Source organism: Pelodiscus sinensis, chromosome 2 (assembly GCF_049634645.1).
Source record: "Pelodiscus sinensis isolate JC-2024 chromosome 2, ASM4963464v1, whole genome shotgun sequence".
Lineage (NCBI taxonomy): Eukaryota > Metazoa > Chordata > Testudines > Trionychidae > Pelodiscus > Pelodiscus sinensis.
The window spans coordinates 100,075,097-100,090,798 of record NC_134712.1 but is presented as its reverse complement, the minus strand read 5'-3'; the positions used below and the strand labels follow the sequence as shown (position 1 = coordinate 100,090,798).

The 15,702-nt window shown below is 40.1% G+C and overlaps 1 protein-coding gene across 6 annotated transcripts in view; it reads right to left on the bottom strand.

The window, feature by feature from the left end:
• Window positions 1-15,702, bottom strand: part of NFATC1 (nuclear factor of activated T cells 1) — a 140,345-nt gene that overhangs the window by 77,019 nt on the left and 47,624 nt on the right. For all 6 annotated transcript variants that reach the window (XM_075921107.1, XM_075921105.1, XM_075921108.1 and 3 more), the window contains exons 4-5: window positions 5,097-5,299; window positions 1,514-1,686 (exon numbers count right to left, since the gene is read on the bottom strand). In XM_075921107.1, coding sequence (XP_075777222.1) covers window positions 1,514-1,686; window positions 5,097-5,299 — 376 coding nt within the window. The remainder of the gene's footprint in view (window positions 1-1,513; window positions 1,687-5,096; window positions 5,300-15,702) is intronic.

Sequence of the window (15,702 nt, the reverse complement as noted above, 5' to 3'; positions counted from 1 at the left end):
TTCAATTCTGCAGAATGTCACACACTACTCATATAGTTACAGTCCCTGGTTGGAGAGCAGGGTTCCCTTAAGATCTGAAGACCAAATGTTCTATGGACTATGCAAACAGTATCCTACATCCTCATGGCACATATTTTTATCATTCTCAGTTGAGGTATTCAGCTAGCTCACCTGGGCTTCAGAGAATGAGGTGATACTTTATCCATTTTACTGGCTCCTCCTTGCCTCACGTGCACCAAGGTATTTTGGAATTTTCAACTCTTGCTTATTTCAGATTTCTACACTTGAAATAACACACTTTTCTTGTAGTTGTCATACTGCAAGAATATTTGCTTTGTTTGGAGATATTACACTGCACTTCTGCTCAGCCCACAGTATTTTACACTGCAGCTCCTGACTTACATGGCACACAGAAATAGCCAGCCTAGTTTTTACAGGCTAATTAAATCTGGCACATTTTCACATAGGAGCAGATCAGGATATGTGCTTCCCTGAGTCATTACAGCCTGATCTACTCTCATTAATTTAATTGAGAGGTAGGATCAGGCTATACTTGTTCTCAGTTTTGTCTGTCCTTGTAGACACACTTCAGGCTAGAATGGGATCTTTCACAAAATGTAACTTAAACAAGCGGCTGGGGCTTGGGTTGCAGGCCCAGGCCCCAGCAAGTCTAGTACCATCCCTAGCAACCCTATTTAAACAGGGTCATGGTCCACTTTGGGGTCCTGACCCACAGTTTGAGAATAACTGCTCAGTTGGTTAGAAACTGAATGTGTGGCTGCTAATCTGAGCCCAAAAAAAGAGCCTCCAAAAGCTTGTGGCATTTCATCCAGCCGTCAAAGCTACAGGCATTAGAATGAAACTTGATTATCCCCAGCTAGACAAAAACTGTAAAGCTAAATGAAGTGACAGTCTTTTTCTGTATTTACAAGGCTTATGGAGCAAAATGAAATGGGAGTCTAGAGGTGGGGGGCAGGAAAGTCTATGTCCAAATCTGACAGGTTTATAAAGTGATGTTTGTTCTATTAAAAAGACCCCAAGACTGAAGGTCAGATTCTAGGAATTTCCTGAAACTGTAGTAAACTAAAACTAATGCGGCATCTTTAAATATCTCACTGGCTCCTTGTCAAAGGGACATTTTGGTGTGGGAGAGATGAGGCTGGATGGGAGCTCTCCAAAACTCTTAACAGCAGTTACCCCTGTGAAAGGGCCTCTCTGCTTAAAGGAACCTGCCCAAGTCAATTCAAGTTCAAACACCAGCTTAACATGGCCCTTAAGTATTGCAGAAGCACTTCCTGTAGGAGTCAATGCACAGGGGACAAGATATTGTTTTGCCAAGGAAACAGGTAACATTTTTCATGCCATGTAAAATACATTTTTGAGGCAAACAGAACATTTCAGAGGATGGACAGATGCAATGAAACAACATTTATCATACTGACAAGGACAGACTTTATGTCAGGCAATTGGTTGTACAATACCTGGCAAGAGTAAGAAGGCTGTTGCTACTTACAACACTCAATAGGATTGGATGCTACTTGCAGAGACAGAGTTCTTCCGTTGGATTGTGGGATGTGAACTCGGAAGACCAGCCGCACTCGTGTATTCTTCCTTCCAATGTCTGTTTCTCCTTTTCGGAGTTCAATATCTGAATTTCTAAGTTTTAATATCCCAGCACAGTCAATGCTGTTCAAAAGATGGCACACGAGATTTCAGCTAATTCACTGCAGGTTCCAGAAAGTCACAAGTTCAACATTTCTACCCCTTTTTGTTTATTTATTTAAAACCTGAGTCCCAGTCTAATGTCTTCATAGGATCTTTGGGACAGACAGGAATTCCTACTAGGTAGGAGTACCCTCTAGTATGGCTAATCCTGCTAGATTTGCATTGACAGATCAAAATTAAATATTACAGAACATTAATTCATAAGGTACAGAAATACACTAAAACAAAATGAAAATGGCATATGTTTACTATATACATATATTCCTTTTGGATAGGGAGTTCTAGCACACATTTTGTTATACTGGATATGCATAGGGTTCAGTTTTATTTTGCAGTTAAATAAAATACTCAATGCACATTCAAACAGTTTCACTTCTCCCCTCTCTTCCAAGCAGTGTGGCCATACATCCGGTTTTGGCTAGGACCGTCCCTTTTTTAATCCTTGTCCTGGCCATCCTGACTTTTTCTGCAAGTGGGTGTCAGTCCTGTTTGCTCTTGCCAGAAAAGTGAGGCAAACACCCCTAGGGTGTGTCTAGACTACATGGTTTTTTCAAAAACTGGCCTTTTTTTGAAAAAACTTTCCCTGCGTCTAGACTGCTGCCGCATTCTTTCGAAAGAAAATCAAAAGAAAGCAGCAGTTTTATCGGCCATGGAAAACCTCATTTTATGAGGAAGAACGCCTTTTTTTCGAAAGTGCTCTTTTGAAAAAAGGCACTATGTAATGCAAACTGTGCTTTTTCGAAAGAGAGCATCCAGACTGCCGGGGTGTTCTCTTTCAAAAAAGCGGCTTGCTTTTTCAAAAGTACTGGTTGTAGTCTAGACACTTTTTCAAAAGAGGCTTGCAGTCTAGGTGTAGCCCTAGTGGGCACAGAAGAACATGCTGGGGGATGAGCGGTAATGCCAGCCCTCTGTGGGGAGGGGTTGTCTGGTGGAAACAGGGATTGGGGTGAGCAGTAACCACTAGCTGGGGGTGTAGGGAAGAGGGAGAGAGAGGTTTGGGGAAAGCAGTGTCCTCAGCCACATGGAGGGGAAGGGGGCAGAGCTCGGATGAAGGGCGACACCAACCCCTGCAAGGAGCAGGCTGGGATTGTATGAGAGCCTTGTGTGAGAGAGAGGCAGGGGGAAAGGGAGAGAATATGCCAGCCCCATGCTCAGAGCGGGAGGGGGACAGGGTTGGGCAAGCCCTTTGGGAAATATGATCACCCTGTCCCCAAGACATCTAAGAATTCTATTCAGGAGCAAACTGAAAGGTCATTCATAGGTTCATAGATTCAAAGATCTTTCTTAGCTCCTATTTAAAAACAAAGGAATTTAACAAACCATTAATTAAGGATCTAGTTTGAGACCCTGATGCATCAAAGCACTTAAACTCACACATAACTTTAAGCAGCTGAGCTGACCCATTTGAAGCCAATGTGAATACGCATATGCTTAAAGTTAAACACGTGCTTGAGTACTTTAGTGAATACGGATGGGATTTCTCATTTGCTTAAGTGCTTTGCTGCACTGGTGCTTAAATGCACATAACCATAAGAAAGACTTGCACTTGAACCCCATTGTTACGGTTTCACAAAGGGAGTGTGAGGCCTAAGCTATAGAGATATAAAGTCCTATAAATGTCAAAACATTGTGTGTGATGCTTGATGGGACTTTATTTCTGGAGTTGGGTGACTTTTTTTGGATGAATAGTTTTTATACTGAAAATTGCACTATGTGGGGGCTGATCAAAACATCTCACCAATTTGGGGTGAACTGAGCAAAACAGTTTTAGCCCAAAAATGGGGAAGGGGGGAAATTCTGAAAAAGCCAAAATGTTTTGTTTAAAAAAATGTGGAAATGAAATGCTTCATTTAACCAATTAAACCTTGTTTGTTTTTTCAGTTCAGCCACAAAATCAAAAAAATCAATTATTCACCTAGCTCTGTTTATTACAATCTTGACAACTTGCTGTACGAAATCTATCAGTTTTGGCACAAGATCATTTCAGTCGCCTTTAACATAATGATTATGGCAACAGAAAAAAATAATACATTTCTTACTTGTCAAAAAATCAAAGAGAGGGCCAAACAAGTACCCTGCGGGTATAAAAAGGTGCAGTTCCAATAGCTGCGTCTATTAACACCTAATAATTTGACCAAAAGTGTTGCAGGGCCATTCTACTGTATAGCAAAATGAAAGTCTAGAGACACAACATCTTGAGCAATCAATCTGGTCCCTGTTAGCCTTGCTACAGGTACCACTGTAGCAGTTATAAGATAAATTAAACGTAGAGTTTTAGCCTTAATTTACACCTTTCAAGATTTACTGGAGTTAATTCAGATCTCTAATACATGTTGTGGCTGCTTCTGTTGTCTGCATGTTGATTTTTTTAAGCGTATGTGTAAATAAATATACAAATATAAGACTATGGGTGACAGTATGGCCCTATTCCAGTCAATGGGAGTTTAGCCAGCAACTTCCGTGGAGCCAGGATTTTACCCCATATATATATATAGGTGAAATTCACCCCAGTGCAGAGGACACATACAAGGTTCTTTGTATTTCTTGAAACCTTAATGCTGGAGAGTAAAAGATTTGATGAGCCTCATCCAAGTCTTGTGAACTGGGACGAATTTCACTCTCTCAATATTGTCCTAGGATGAAATTCACCTGTGTGAAGAGAAACTACACATCTCAATGAAGACCTCATTTGGGAATTAAAAGAGACATAGGCCCCTCTGCACAGGAGTGAATTTCATCCTTGGAGCTTGCAAGAATAATTATACCTTACATTTATTTCTCACTTAGAGCATCTTTACCACCGTTAGTTCCAATAAGTTTTGCTTCTACTGTCACATTTTGTTTCATCTTGACTCAAACACATTTCATGGTGGAAGAATAAGGATTCTTTATCAAAGATGTTCTATTTATTTATGTTTTAAAAACATGCTAAATTATTTGGAAATATTCTTTGTGAGGTTTCCCCCAACGCACAGCTACATATTAACTGGCTCTGTTTCTTGTAGTACTGCATACAGGAGTAAAGAGGTGTCATGTTTAGAACCTAAATGCAGGAGCTGAGATAGAAGATATTTACAGCCCTGTAACTGAGATACTCATTTTAAATGGCAAATAAGGACATTGACTGAAACTCTAGAATGGCACTAAGCAGTTGTCATAAATATTTGCAAAGGGTTATTTGGGGAAGAGGAGGGGTTAAGCAGATTAGGGGCAATTCATCCAAACAGATCTTTGAAAACCTCCTCGGAAGTTAGATTATTTATAAGATTCAGCAGGGGGGAAAAAAGCAGCAGTATACACTCAACAAAAAATTCAAGAGGGTAGACTGAGAGGAAACTGCTAAGCAATCAGATACAGTGCATAGGCCTTACATTGCTCTCATCTTGTTTTCTGGTAGAAGTGGAATTTCCAAGACTTTAGTGTTGGAAAGTATTGTTTCATGGCTGGTGGTGGAAACAGTCTTCCCTGTGATTCGATGAACCTGGTAGAAGGCATGAGGTCTCAGCAGGCGGTCGTCTGCAGTCCCAATGAACAGCTGTAGCGTGAGCGGCTCACTTTCTAAGTAACCGTGTAGCTGGCAAGAGAACAGAAAACTCCTACTAAGCACCATCCACATAAACTGTTGGGAATCAATTAAATTTTTATAAGCAAGAGAGTCTCATTCAAGGAGAAAACTTGTGACAGGTGCTAAGTGTTAAGCCCCCTTTTTTTCCTGTAACATTATATTGGTACAATAAAAAGGTGCACTCAGAAAACATCTCATTATTCTCAGTTACCTGAGGCACTTTAGTTGGAGGTAGCCTTTGAACAGTCCTGCTGCATGCATTCAAAAATTTCATATTACCTCTCTAGATCAGTGTTCTATGAAAAACAATGGTGTCAATGTTCCACAGCAATACTAAGGGCAGCAAAACCAATGGATGAGAGACTGGAAGGGATGATCACAATTCAACCCTGAACTCCCTGTATTCCTGCACCATCACTAGCAAATTGTGGTCTGTGTACCTTCCTTTTTTCCCAATTTATTTTTATACTGGTGAATGCTGCCTGGGATAGACTGGGGATAGAATATATGCATGAGATTATTTGTTCACCTAAGTGTCAGATTCTTGGATAATTTGCACCCAGATCTCATTGAAGCCTATAGGCCTGACTGCACCCACTCACAACACATGAGCCTCACTGACATCAGAGTTGTGACTGACATATGCTGGTGTGAGAGCAGGCTCGGGCCCATGGATTAGAGTTAGGTCTCAGATACACTGGTGTCAACCCATGGTGAATTAAGTCAGTTGTATTTATGCACTGATGGAGTTGCATAGATATAAGAGAGATCTGAAATTGACCTAATGGGGTGGGACATGAGCAGCTGACCATACATCGTGCTGGCTTACAGTTCAGATATTTACTCCAAGAAATTCACTAACACAAGCAGCAATTCCTTTCCTGATACTGATGCACATTTTTTAGATTTAAGTGAAGACCAAACTAAAATGGGATCAAACGTGAGTGGACCATTGCTACCGTCAAGCAAAGGGTGACCTCAAACTGAGACAATCTTTGCTCAACCCCTGCTGATTTGGCTCACCTGGCTGATCTGTCACCTTCTGATTATGAGTCTCAGATCAGAGTTTTGGCTGAAACAACACACAGCACACTCAGATCAAGCAAATCCAGCCAGCAGGGCTGTGTAGAGTGTGGGAGGAACTCTCCCGTCCTAATTGGTTAAGTCTCCCATAGTGTCCTAGTGTCTGAATGCCAGCTGGCAGATAGGAATCCAGGAGAACTGGTGATGGCTTTCACCACTACCGTCATGCCATGGCAAGCAGAGCCTATTGCTGTGTACAAAGTGTGTGTTAGTCAAACATAAAGGGCTCTATCATTTCCTCCTATTTATGGCTTTGTCACTAAAACAAGATGCATCGCAACTAGCTTATTTCCTAATCCTAACATCATCCTCCAATCAGACACAGAAAAGTATTAACAACAAATACTGGTTTTGAATTTTTTGGCTGCTAAGCTCCATGCCCACATGACTGAGGATATAGCAGGGACCTGAGAGAGCACTGGGTGTACACTGGTGGTACGTAATCTTCCGAGTTTGTCAGTAGGGTATAAGATTAGTGCCCTCCAATAACAGTTCATACAGAGTTGCCCAGATGCTATAAGTAGTCATTTTATGAACACCATTTTCAGTTGCTGCATGTGCAGATGCAACACCAACCCAAATACAGCTGAAAACTGTAGTAGATGGCTAAACCTGAAGTCCAATATAATAGATATTGGTGTTTTATCTCCTTTTGCTCTTGTTAATACCTCAGAAAACCAGTTGTGAGGTCTGGTCTTCTTGTGGTATTGCTACCATACAGGGAACTGAAATATTGTTAGCAAAGAAAATCTCAAGCTATTTTGGCTCACTCAATTCCTTCTTGAAGAATTGCAAAACAATCCTCTATACTACAAATACAAACATGAACCCCTCTTCCCAGTAGAGAGATGTTATATATTGTTACATCACATTTCATGTTGCAGGTTCTAACATAACCACAACGTCAGTCAGGGAATTCGCTCCCATATGCAGCTTTACACCATCGGCCAAGTGCACTGTGCATTTGGTCACCTTCCTCGGAAGCCTCAAATATCCCCTGCCTTCTGCAGTGGCAAGACTAGAATTGTTGGGCCAAATGGTTTTATCTAGTATGGCAATTTTTATATTCCTCTCTAAAGTACATAGAGGCAGGAAAAAGAGTGTGAGTAATTTAGCGACAGTATTTATCCATTCTGCATTGCTATAGTAGCAATTCACCTGCAGACTGAGCTAGAAGTGTTTTAAAAGCATGCTACTTTTTTACATTAACATTGCCAGATATAAAAGTAAATGAAGTAAAATTAGTTAAAAAGTCTGAATTTTTCAGTTAACTTCTTCCTCTTCCTCTCGTTTCTCTCTCTTTAAAGAACTAGTTAGATTGGCCCCTCTTATGCCCTTGCATGTAGCAACAGGTGGCCTACAACCCATTTGGTTGAATGCAAGTAAGCATGGTTTATTATGGGGGAGATTTAAAGCATTATGATTTTCATTAAATCTTCTGAACCCCCCCCCCCCCCAGTACATGGCACTAAGCCAATGCTAGTACTATTATAAGATAAAAGGAGACCTAAGTCTGAGTGTTCACTTCAAACAGGTAGCATGGTCTGTATCCCTTAGTTCAATTAACCACTTCAACAGCCACAAGCAGCAGGGGAAAAAGCCTTATTTTCTTTTGAATCAGAAACTAATATTAGCAGGGGCCTTCTAATTTGCTGCCTGAATAAGTGTAAGAAGTTACAGCTCCAAGACTTTCAGAGAGAAATTTTAACAAAGGATATACTTTTCCAGCAGGGGTCTATGCCACAAACTTAAGCACAGCTGAAAGAAGGTTGTATATCACTGTACTGTAGCAATTCTCAGCTTCTTGTTGGTTTGATTCTACATTTACCAAGATTCTCTATCACTTGTGCTAACTTGCCCATCAAACTAGCAGGGGCTTCAGAACACATTATTATCCTCACAGTCTTTCAGGTTTAAAAGGAATAGATTTGTTTTTTCCTACTTTAGGAATCTGACTCCAGCTGTTAATCTTGTATATAGCTACTAAAGTTTTATTATATTATTAGTATAGCCAGTCCAATTAAATGCATAAAAGAGTATTGTACACAAAACACTTGATTCTCCTTAGAGACAAAAAGGACTTGTAAGTATATACATTTATACTGTATATGAAAATGAAATGTTCCACCTTTAATTCCTAATGTCTCAAGATCCAGTACAAGCTGTGATCCTGTGGTACAAGCATCTCAATGTGATTCTGCCCCTGCATGCTGTTTACTACAGTTACCACAGCAGACTGAATACAGCTATGGTAGAGCAATCTGAATTCTATTTTGCCTCATGCCTCATCAACATTTCCAATCAGAGAACCTTAGCATTAATGTAAGGGGCAGAACTGGTGATAATGTAAGAGGTAGAAAGAATACAGCTGGATGCTTGAGTGCTAGGGGGAATAGAGAGGGCTGGCAAGAAACATATTTTTACTTGTAAATGGAATGAATGTTGATTTGGAAGTCACTGAAAGAGATGACATGTATAACTCCACAATGCTACTTTTAAAGATTCTCTTTTCTAACTCCACTCACTCTTTATGGATGATGAAAAATTAAAATAAACATGCATGGAGTTATATTAAGGAGTGTGACTTTTTAGTTAAGAGAGACTGACTGAAGAACTGGCAAAGTCCTGACTCAGCAAAAGAAGTGAAACATATTCTTAAGACCTATGGCTGTGTCTACACTGGCAAGTTTTTCCGGAAAATCATCTGATTTTCTGAAAAAACTTGCCAGCTGTCTACACTGACCGCTTGAATTTCCGGAAAAGCACTGACAATCTCCTGTAAAATCATCAGTGCTTTTCCGGAAATACTATGCTGCTCCCGTTTGGGCAAAAGTCTTTTTCCGAAAGACTTTTGCCCAAAAGGGCCAGTGTAGACAGCACAGTAGTGTTTTCCGCAAAAAAGCCCCGATCGTGAAAATGGCGACGGGGCTTTTTTGCGGAAAAGCGTGTTTAGATTGGCCACGGACGCTTTTCCGCAAAAAGTGTTTTTCCGGAAAAGCTTCCTGCCAATCTAGATGCGTTTTTCCGAAAATGCTTTTAATGGAAAACTTTTCCGTTAAAAGCATTTCCTGAAAATCATGCCAGTGTAGATGTAGCTTATTTGTTTTGCTGAATCAGGACAAAGGGATTGAAAAAATGGTGGCCTTAGACCAGGCTCTGCTATTGCCAGACTGTTTTGTTTAAATCAAAGTTGCCTAACAACCTCACCTGGTGATGAACTACTAGCTGGCTTTGGAATCTTATTCCCTGTTATCTATTTAGTTCTCAATCTGAAAATAGATATCATTAATGGCAGCCAATGCACATGGACATTCAAGCCCCAACAAATCATTAGATGCTCCACTGCCCCCACACTGAAAAAATATAAATACATAATTCACATAGGTTGCTCACTCAATACAGAGCTCACCTACAGTCCTTATTCAGATAAAATTTCCACTGACTTCATGTTATACACTGCAATGAAAGTTTTGTTTGGGTAAGTACCGTCAGACCTACCCATGCAGTAGGAGCCATCTGATCTCAAATATTCATTTCCTGTTAAATTTTATCCATTGCATCATGTTATTTACGTTTGCATTATGTCACATAATCACCTATGCCAACAGAAGCAACAAAATGTAATGCAAGGATTAACATTTAAAAAGGACACGTACGGTGCATCCCTAATTTTAGATCAGGCAACCACTATCAATAGCTGTGACAGACAGACTTGGGCTTTTGATGAATTTTTGGCAGCAAGCAGATATCTAGAGAATGGCCTATCTTTTGCTCTCTCTGAACAAGTCACAAGAAAGAATATCCTGTCACACCTCTAACTATTTAAGAGTTGTCACATTCAGCAGTGTGACAAGGACCAGGTAGACAATGAAGACAAAGCCAGAAGAGTCACTTGACTTTTACAGTTGTAAGCAGGTAAAAGAAATATGTACAAGATGGCTGTAAAAGGGGAAGGCAGTGAGGGGGAAAGAAAATGAATATTCCTATTGGTTAGGGAAAAAATTTACACACTCACACACGTGCCTATTTTCCATGCATGTTCTGGAATACTGTATTTGGTTATAAAGATTTCTGTATCCTGGCTTGCAGCATGGGATGCATGCGTCAGACACCCTATTTTTATCTTTTCCCCTCTGCAACACAGTCTCAAAGCAGAAGCTCTTCTCTTAATACCCCAGTGGTTGAACAGTGGCAATAAAGTTACTCTCAGCTACATTCATCATAATAAAAATGTTGCTCTCCTATAGATCACACTTTATTTGGCATGAATATGCCTTCACTTAAGGGGCCCAATTTTAATTTTAAATCCCCTGCTGAAACAGTATAAAAGAGGCTTTATTGAAAATGAGAATCAGACCCCAAAATTTTGGAGAGGGATTTTTCCCCCCTTGTGGAGTAAATTTGAATATTCAGTGCAGTACCTTCCTCAAAACTTTGTTTTAATGTAGATGATGCAGACAAAGCTTAAGGGCACAGATAAATCTGTTTTGGTTTTGGAGTGAAAATAGGTCATCTTCTATTGTCATTTTGACTAATTTATGATTAATATGTGCTTCTCAGTTTTGAGAGATATCCTTTAATATACAATATCAAATAGCATCAACAGATATTTGCATCTGTATAATTTTACCTGGTATTGGAGATGCTGAAATTGGTTCTTCTGACCTTATGTACGCTAGTTTTACACTAACCTAATGGCACTGAAATCAGTGGAGTCACTCCTAATTTACCCAAGTGTGACTGAGATCAGAATTTTGCCCTATGTCACCGTATGTAATTTTGTGCAACAGTGAGAAACAGGATACACTGGAAGGCAAATTACTTTGCTTGGCTAATCATGCTAATGTTGCCTGCAGTAAGATTTCTTTTAAATTCCTAAGCCCTGAAGTCACTTCTTTCACAACACCTTCTCCCACCGAGCTATCTTGATTTTCACTTATAAACAGCTATTCATCTTGACAGTGCCAAAAAAAAAAAAATCCCAACTTTTCTCGATAGTACGTGCTGCATGCAGAATTGTATTGCTAATACTGGCACATCCTGTCCCTGGAGTGTTCTAAGTGCTAATAGATATTGCTGTAAGAGCCAGAGAAGTATGAGGGAAACACTAGCACCAATATCAAAAAACAAAACAAAGCAATTCCCCACCAACCTTAGAGATTTACTTAGAAAGTAAACTTTTAATCACAAGGTAGTGTTTTTGGAGGAGAAGATGGGACCAACTCCAGCCTCTCAAAATAAGCATACTGAAACTTTGGGAACTTCTGGATCCAAACTCTGCATTTTGGGTCCATCTTCAACTTACAAAATTTAATTAGCACAATGATAGGGTTGGAAGGAATATGATGGCATTTGAAAATTACAAGTAGGGCTGGCCAACAAGTTATCTGAATAGGAACATTTAAAAATCCCCTTGAAAATGTTACCACAGGCTGTCATATTTTGTAAAATGCAATGATTTGTGGACATTATCCTATCCTAATATGCCATATGTTGCGTCAGCAAAAGTGGCCATTTTCAAGATTGGGAAGTACATTTCAATGATCTAAACTGGAATGTTTATTTTGAGAAAGGTAGTTCAAATATGTTGTATGTTTCCTTCCAATCTCTTTATGCCTTTAGCATGTTAAAGTATCTGACAAAATACTTTGAAAACTACCTGTCCTAAGAAATAGACTTCCTAAAGCTATCTGAAAAAATGATCCCATTCTGAAAGGCACACAAGAAGAAGATTTAGTTGGAAATGAATTAGAAAATGCACACACTTGACTGAAAGAATAACTAAAGCAATGCTGACTGCTCTATTCTACACAGCAACTTATTGGTACATGTGTTTACTAGCTTCACAAATAGTACTTTTCAAGGAGTAAAGTGCTATTCAACACAAGGGTATCATAACCTGGCCTCTAAGGAAGATAATCAATACTAATACCTTGATTTAGAAAGGATTTTTTTGACCACATAGTACATGGAAAAAAAATGCAGAGATTCTTCGTAAACTGTTTGCAGCTATCTGTTCGCAAAAAGGTAAACAAGGGAATTAAATCTAAGACCTATAAAGTAAATGCTGCATACATATATAAGCCTCAGAACTGTGAGCTATGTACAATATTGCTTCACTGAAACCCCACTCAGCCAGTGTGACTTTTTACAGTATTTGCACATGACAAATGATTAATAACCAACACAATATTCAAGTTTTTAAAATATCTTTAATATTCAGCTTGATACAAACATTTCAGTTTCTTCAATATAAAAGAGAATTTCAAGATCAATTTGCTTAAATTGATCTTGAAATTGATCTAAAAAATGTGTATCAGTATCATGAGAAGTGTTATGGATCCTACACAATTTAGTACTGAACACTCAGCATCAGATTAATGATGCGGGATCATTAATCTGAACTTTGAGAAAACAAACTAAATGCAGCAATAGAGAGCCAAAGAATAATAGAGAGCCTTGCCCCTTTTGGGAAGAAGAGAAGGGTGCTCATGTGGGCAATGGTTATCATGTGGTTAAAAGGAACAGACATACGAGTCAGAAGACATGGGACTTTTCTTCTCTCTACTACAGAAGTCCTTTGTGACCTCGGGTAAGTCATGGCAGAACCATGCTTCAGTTTTCCCATATGTGAAACATTATTTCAATGTTTAAAGCCTCTCCAGAGCGCTAGACTGCACAATCTTTTCCTCTGTGTAGAAAGCCAGATACTGCGACTGTGCCAAAAAGGACTATTAAACAACTATCATACCCATCAAAATAAGCTTTTCTCCATCCAGCCTCTGCATAACCCTGCTCAAACTCCACTCCTAGGGAACACTTGGGGAACAGATGAGCCTTAAAGAGCTCTGCAGCATCAGTAGGGGATGGAAAGGAGGAATGAATTCCAGATGCCAAGGCACTAGCCTTCTATTTAAACCAGGGGCCTATTACCTTAATTACCCCCACTAATCAGGGTCATCATTTCAGAGAAAAAACCTGGTGGGGGAAAAGTTCTAGCAATATGCAGAACGCTGTACTTTGGTTTAGAATAAAAACCAACTGATTTAGTATATATTAGATCCCACAAAATATAGCTGAGGGAGGGGGAAGAAGATATAATGGAGCTTTTGGCCCTTGAAAAGTTGGGAAGACAAACCAACATGGGGGACAGGACATGGACCAAATGCTGTAACACTGGTCAAGGGAGATGGTCTGTAAGATAGAAACAAAAATATTTTGGGCTAGATCAAAGATATACCTTAAAATTCACCTGATAATCAACTAGCAAGCAGTGTAGATGTAGGAGTTCAGAGGTAGGGTCCTCTCTGTGGACAGTATCACCAAATAGGTGGGTATCTACAATTTGCACTAGCAAATGGTCTTTAAATGAGGCTCAGGCAGAGTACATTTGAGTAATCCAAACCCAAGATGGGAAGAGCACAGGTAAGTGTCCAGCTGAAAGAAACTCACTTTTTTATGACAATTGCAAATTATGAAATGCATCCCAGGCAATCTTCTACCTGCCCATTGCATGACAGCATCAATAGGGTCCCAGGCTGCAGGGTTGTGTGCAATCACTGAAGGTTCTCTCTGAAATTCTTTCCTTTTGCAGTTGCATCCTTCAACTGTTAGCATTACTTCTACATGTGTATGGTGTCTCAGCTATTGTTACATCACTGAGATGTCATTTATTCCCCTCCTTTTCCTTTGCCTTTGCCTAGAGCCATACTGCTTTGTGTTGGGGATAACCCACTACTGACACAAAATTAAGTGTGGGTTAGCACTTTGAGTGAAGAACTCACAGAACACTTTGTTCCTGTGGGTTAGGGCGTTGACGATTCTTGGGAGCCAGACTCTTCTTTCTAATTTTGCAAAATTAGATTCACCATAAAACTAAAGTCTTGACCATTTGTCATAATTGATGAGACCATGGCTCTTTTGGAAAAAGTAGAGGTGCCAACCCTTGGACAAATATCATCTCTGTTATACAATGTGTTCTTTGGTGAATGTGCATAATAAAAGAGGAGTGTCTAGCTTAAAAGAGCCAAGCAGGAAGATTTGAGAGTAAAAAACAAATTTGCTCTTGCAGATCTGAAGCTGTCCTCTGAACACAACATCTTTGGCTCAATTTTACATGACTACTTCCTTGAATAATTATGTAAAAGTAATTTCATGTCATTCTATTGTGTCATAACACACGTGATCTCGTCGGTCACCCACAAAACAAAATGTAGTAAGACTGCCTAGAGTTTTTGTGCTGTTTGTAGGATTTTTTTTATATACTAAACATATTTTTCTAGGTTCACTGGAGCTTTGTTTTAAAATCCAGATGTATTATTCATGTGTCCAAATATTAGAGTTGGTCCACAAATAAAAATAAGCTGGCTCCCATCCTCAAAGGTATTAGCTTGCGCTGTGGGTGTAGGGTGCCGGGGAGGGGAGCAGAAGGAGGAGGAGATTGAATGGAAAACAGCTGGAGGGTATTTTATATGCCACTTTCCTGTGCTGCCACTTGGACTTTGCTTTGACAGTGCAGCAAAAGAGCAGCTGTTCACATCATGATGAATAAAGGTCCACATAAAACTTCCAGCTGCAAATATGCTGTGAGGAATTAATAATCTGAATGTAATAGAGATGTTGTGCACTCAGTGACTGGCTCACTAAGCGTTTAGGTCTCCATCCAGAGGAAAAACAGGCTTCGTGGCTGCTGGCTTGCAGCACATCCATGAATCTCCTTGGCTAACCAGCTGCAGAAGCTGCTCCCTATTTCTAGGAGGGATTTCCCACCCCAGAAGCAGCTGCACAAGGCAACCACTCCAGCCTGCATTCTTTCCAAAGTCATTAGACTCTGGGGAATGATGCCTAAACTCAGGGGAGTCTTCCTTTGACAATTTACACATGTAAAGGGGAGGCAGTTTTGGGCACTTTGCCCCCACACACCCAGTACTCAAGGCTGCTATCCTTCTGCTCTGCCAGTAAAAGCAATGTGAGGAGGAGGAGAGATTTTCCAGTCAGTCTGAGGAGAAGCCCTCCCTGTCTCTAGCTGCATCAGCAATCTGATTAGTTTTCCCTTCCTCCCCTGCCACACCTCTCCGCATGCCAACCCGGGCAAGAGGACTTACTCCTGTCCTAGAGTTGTAATTAGTTGAAAGCAGCATGGCCTTCCCCATCCAGGGTGTGGAAAATAAAGAACCGGTCCCTGGTGAAGGGTTCAAGGGTTTAACGGGGTTCAAGAATGAGATAAATTCACAGAGATTAGGTCCATCACTGGCTATTAGTCAGGATGGGTAGGAATAGTGTCCCTAGTCTGTATTTGTCAGAAGCTGGAAATAGATGACAGGAGAGGG